Source organism: Lotus japonicus, chromosome 3, assembly GCF_012489685.1.
Source record: "Lotus japonicus ecotype B-129 chromosome 3, LjGifu_v1.2".
Lineage (NCBI taxonomy): Eukaryota > Viridiplantae > Streptophyta > Magnoliopsida > Fabales > Fabaceae > Lotus > Lotus japonicus.
The window spans coordinates 80,182,304-80,187,981 of NC_080043.1; the positions used below are offsets into that span (position 1 = coordinate 80,182,304).

Here is a 5,678-nt window from a genome sequence, read left to right on the forward strand (position 1 = left end):
AAAAAAACATGAGTCAATTTCACTTTTAATTATATCATTATTATTTTTTTAATTTTTTCTCAAATTGTGATTAAAAATTAATATTTAAAAATGATATTTTTATTTTGAGTAAAATACACTTACCCCCTCAAGGTTTGCTAGAAAAACACTCCACCCCATTCTTATTCAAAATATACACTCCACCCCACTCATTTTATCAAGTTAACCTCATTCAAAAAGATACTAACGGAATATTCCATTCAAATCAAAATTATTTAATGTAAACTTATTTTTCCTTTTTTTTCCAGAAAAAAACGTCACTTTCTAATATTTGACCAAACAAATATTCTCAATGCTTACATACTGTTGGAGCTGGTATATAAAGTAACCATTTTATAAAATAATTCAAGAATAAATATGTATGAAATAGTTTTAAATTAAAACTTATGGTAAAAGTACGTTAAACTTCCACTCCATAAAAGAATATAAAGTTATATTATTATTTTAATTAATTAATTAATTTGGATAATATGATCGCGTTGGTTATAACATGTTAAATGTTAAAGTATATATTACTTTAGTAATTGAAAATGAGGGATGTTATAGATATATGATAAGAGAATTTTATTAAATAATATTCATACATTACTCAATGAATTCATAAGCAACATTTTTTTATAAATCTAGGAAAAAGAAATTTAATCAGTATTTATTTGGTCAAATTTTAATTAGTATGAAATTAATTTTGAAATATTTTTATATAATTCACTATTTATAAAAATCCTTTATAAACTGGGTATTACTAGTAATTGTGATGTTATATTCTTTTTTGTTGAAACTAACGTTTTTTTTTAAATGGAACTGACGTTAAACGATTTTTATTTGAAAGTGAGGTTTTTTTTTTGAAAAAAATAAAATAAAAAATAACCAGAAAAAAAAGAAATGGAAAATTAAGTTTACATTAAATAATTTTGATTTGAATGGAATATTCCGTTAGCATCTTTTACATGGAGTTAACATGATAAAATGAGTGTGGTGGAGTGTATATTTTGAATAAGAATGGGGTAGAGTATTTTTCTAGCAAACCTTGAGGTGTGTAAGTGTATTTTACTCTTTTATTTTTCAAAAACTGAACATTTTTTTATTAGTTATTAATATTAATATAATGAATAGTTTAATGGTTATTAATAATTAATTAATATTTTTATGAATGTATTGGTCAAATGAAGTTTATATATATATATATATATATTGAATGTTTATAAAATATATTAAACTTCCCTAAATAAATAAAAAATTCATATTCGTGTCTAACGAGGAGAGAGAAAGATATAAACGTATGGTTTAACTTTTAAGAGTAATATTTTATTTATACGGTCAAAATAAATTATTTTAATGTTGTCACGAGCGTTACAAACGAGGACTCAGTGGTTTTAGATACAAATAGTTTGAGTTGTTGTTGTTGTTGTTGGCAGACAAATAACATTATCTCTAACTGGTCAAGCGTTGTCTAAGCCCACCAACCATTTTCTGTAAGAATTTTTCTTCTTCAACTTTTACTTTCAAATCAAATGTATGTTTGTGATTTTCTTTCTTCTTTCACTTCTGTAATCTGATTATTTTCTCTTTTGTGTTTTATCAACAATCTGTGTGTGGGGTTTGCCAGTCAAAGAGACACTCATGGCTTCAAACTCCAAGCTTTTGACCTTTGAGGATGTGGCTCTGCACAATCACAAGAAGGATTGCTGGATCATAATCAATGGAAAGGTCTGTTTGTTTCTTGATCTGTTTTCTCATAGTTTATCTGTTTAGATTTCTGGGATGAATGATGAATCTGATTTGTTCTGTTAGCTGCTCCTATTGCATATGGTATGAGAGAATTGATTGAGTACTAGGCTTTTTTTTTTTTACTTGATTTGACATGCTTTGAAAGGGGGCTGAATTGGGGTTCAATGTTTCCTCAGCTTGAATTTTTATCAGTGTTTGTTTGTTGATCTGTTTTCCCATAGTTGATCTGTTTCAGTTTCTGGGATGAATCTGATGTGTTCTGTTTGCTGCTCCTATTGCATATGATCTGGGGCATTTTTGATTTAGTTTAAGACTTTTTCTTACTTGATTTGACATGCTTTGACAGGGGGCTGATTTGGGGTTCAATATATTTTACAAACTATTGCCTCATCTTGACTATGGTTTGTGTGTGATTCTGCCTTTTAATAGATTTTTGGCGAATTCAATCGCCCAATGTTTGTATTTTCTACAATCAAGTTCTTTCTGCTAGTTTTCTATACTAAAAACCTTCAAATCCTAGTTGCACTAATATGGGCACAGTATCAGTATTTTCTTAAAAAACTAAGGAAATTAAGGTATAGGTACACAGAAGTAAAATGTGTATGTGCTATCTAATTGATTGTGCTGCACTACACACACACACACACACATCTAATTGCTTGTGGACAATGAAGATGCAAACAACGAAGGTTTGGATGTGGATAACTTGGAAGGGGATGCTCCAATTGAATATGATAACTTGGATCAAGAACAGGTTGGAGGAGAGGATACAATTGAACTCTTTGTTGTTGCAGAGGATAGAGATGAGAACTTGAATGAAGTTGATGGACTTGCAGATGAGGCTCCTCATGTTTAAGTTTTATGCTTACTCATGATTAAGTTTTATGCTTTGCTAGCTTTATGGTGTTTGGATTTTAGTATTTTGTGGCTTATGTATGACATTCCTATTAGTACAACTTTATTCAATGGTTCTAGTTATTTAGATTTTTTTTGTTATTTATGCTATTATATATATAGGAAATTTTTGCTAAATCTTACGATTATGCTATTTGCGATTTAAACCCCCCCTTCCAGTTTAAAGTCAAAATCTCGATTTTGACTACTATGGTCATGGTTAGTATGAGAATACAAAGAGGGGATATAAAATATTTCCCTTCAACTGTCTAAGAGTCTATTTGAGCTCATATCTTTTAATTTTAATTTTAGACATGCTTACTGAACATATCCAAGAAATGGTTTCATAGTGTATGCTTTTGGCAAAAGATAGTGTTAGTTGGAGAGTCGAGAGAAGGAATGAAACAAAATTAGTTCTTATAAACACATTGTTCTCCCAAGTTCATATAAAATAGAATATATGAAGTTCAAATACACCAACATACACAAGTCTTTATTTAGAGGTGAAGATTGGACAACATATATTACAGGTGTGGAGCTAGAGGGATATGTCAATCATTGAATATTTGGATCTAATCAGGATGGGATGAAATGGAGGGATGCCTGGGGAATGATCTATGATGGAAATGAATCACTCAAATTTCACAGTTATATGACCTGTAATGGTACACAGGACTGGATGTTGGGCGGTAAAAAGCCAATAAGAAAATAAGCTTAGTGCCAAAGAGATGAAAACATTAGAATATATGAGTGACTACAAGAGTTAGGATTAGGAATAAACGTAAAATAGCGCATCTCCCATTTCAGAAAAATAGTAGATTCTTGTCTTAGGTGGTTGGTTTGGTGTGTGGAAAAGACCCTTAGAAGAACCAATTTGGAAGGTTGACCAGATAAAGGATAATCCAGAAATTAGGGTTAGAGGGAAACTAAGAAAAATTAGGTCTAACCATCAAGAGAGATTTAAAGGTAAATGGTCTATTTGTAAACTTAATATATGGAAGGGAGGGATTATGACATTGTTTGGTTCATGTAAGGCAATTTCACTCGGTGAGAAAAAATTTTGTTGTTGTTGTTGTACTCTTCACATAGACTAACCCACCCACTTCTGTAATAGACGATTATGAAGTATGAATCAGTTGTTAATTTGTTTTATGATAATTTTGGTTCTACAATGTTTATTTTGAACTTTACTCTGATGACTTTATTGAATGAACTTCTTTTGACTCTATCTCATCTCAATACTTCACATGATATCAAATACTCTATCATTCTGGGAAGTATTGATGGTCCGCCTCCTTGTGCAACCTCCTCATCCATTACTACTCCACCTATTTCAAGCACTTGATCTTAATCTCCCCAATATACCTCCCTTGCGCCTCATTGACCTTCCTTCTCTTGCTATTTGAACAAACAAACATAAATTGCTAAAACTCCTGATTTCAAAGACTATCTTCTCCATAAATCCTTGTCCATTAAGCATGCATGTTCTGTTTGCATTGAAGGTTGCCACACCACACCACCCACCTCCAACTATACCGTATGGTACTGATTCTTCCCTTCATTTTTATCAGCAGAAGAGAAGTTTTCCCCATTGGCAACATCATATTCTGCTCTTAAGTAAATGCTAGAAGAAAGAAACTTATTGAATAAAATTAAATATTGATCTGCACCTTTGTTTCTAGATTTTAAATTTATCCTCAAAGTTCTGAATGCCTCTAAATTTGTTCCATATACTTTCTCTCCTTTTACATTGTTATCCAAAAATTAAGTTAACTTTCCTTTAGACTTGTACTTTAATAATTATTAGGAGTATATATACTTCAAGATACTTAACATGCATTCCATTGTGGCAGGTATATGATGTCACCCCATTTTTGGATGATCATCCTGGAGGTGATGAAGCTTTAATCACTGCTACAGGTAATCAGTTTTTCTTGGTTCTTTCAAGTTTCATGTCATTAATCTTCAAGTAAAACACTATTTTCTCTGGCCAAGCCAGTAGAGAAATGTTGAATATCATGCATCTTAGAATTTGGGTTAGTCCTAACTCTACCAAAAAAGCTAGCTTAGGGGTGGTGATTTCTGTACCGAATATAACTATTTGACCATATCTCTTGTCAATGTGAGACTTGTCAACAATGCATATCCTAAAAAGTTTCTTGTGTTTAAACAGAGAAGGATGCAACCATTGATTTTGAAGATGTTGGGCATAGCGACTCAGCAATAGAGATGATGGAACAGTACTTTGTTGGGGAGGTTGACACCAACACTCTTCCTTCAAAAGGTGGTAGCAGTTCAGCAGCACCAACACAAGCAACTGCCTCCGGCAATGAGTCTGCTGGAGCTCTGTTGAAGATCTTGCAGTACGTGGTGCCGCTGCTGCTATTGGGCTGTGCATTTGCTCTGCAGTACATTGGGAAGAAGAGCAAGTCCAATGAATCATGAAAATTAAATTTGAGCTATGGCCATAGTTTTAGTAGATCTATTATTCATATTCTACATCAACTAAGTATCAGTATCAAAGTGGTAATAAATTGGAGGCAGTGTTGTTTCTTTGCTTTTGGGGACATTAGATTTTATATTTCGCTATCCCAGATATCATGCTAGCTGGTAATTTAGACACTATCCAGTATCTCATGAATCTTTTTGAATGAAGTTTGTTGAACCTATGAATTTTGTTGAACCTATGAATTTTGTTGAACCTATCGTGTTCTCTTATGCCATGTTTAATTAAATTAGCATATTGAGCTCGTGTTGTGTTTAGAGGTATTTTACAACAGGCAAAAAGTAATTATTTTCAGTTCTTGTTTAGGTTGATTGCGAGATTTCAGTTTCAATTTTATTTCATGTTCAGAAGTTAAAATTATTTTTAACTCGTGAAATGATTTTAGTGAGATTTTCAGAACAAAAATATTTTTTCATAATAGATTTTCAGTTTTCGTCGCCGTCACCGCCTTATTCCTGCTCGTTAACTTCCCCTCATGGTGACCTTGTCTGAACCATTGCTCTGCCATTGC

General features: G+C 31.9%; 1 protein-coding gene across 1 annotated transcript; it reads left to right on the forward strand.

Moving 5' to 3' along the window:
• The first annotated feature begins 1,381 nt into the window (after positions 1-1,381).
• On the forward strand, positions 1,382-5,364 carry LOC130746314 (cytochrome b5-like). Its single transcript, XM_057598894.1, has 4 exons — positions 1,382-1,511; positions 1,646-1,746; positions 4,515-4,581; positions 4,835-5,364. The coding sequence occupies exons 2-4, from the start codon at positions 1,660-1,662 to the stop codon at positions 5,104-5,106; spliced, it is 426 nt and encodes a 141-aa protein (XP_057454877.1). The 5' UTR covers positions 1,382-1,511; positions 1,646-1,659; the 3' UTR covers positions 5,107-5,364.
• Positions 5,365-5,678: the final 314 nt, after the last annotated feature.

Excerpts from the sequence above, each read along its gene's own strand:
- LOC130746314 (XM_057598894.1), top strand. The coding sequence starts at position 1,660 with ATGGCTTCAAACTCCAAGCTTTTGACCTTTGAGGATGTGGCTCTGCAC. Across the intron at positions 1,747-4,514 it reads GGATCATAATCAATGGAAAG|GTATATGATGTCACCCCATT; the intron begins GTCTGTTTGTTT and ends CCATTGTGGCAG. Across the intron at positions 4,582-4,834 it reads AGCTTTAATCACTGCTACAG|AGAAGGATGCAACCATTGAT; the intron begins GTAATCAGTTTT and ends GTGTTTAAACAG.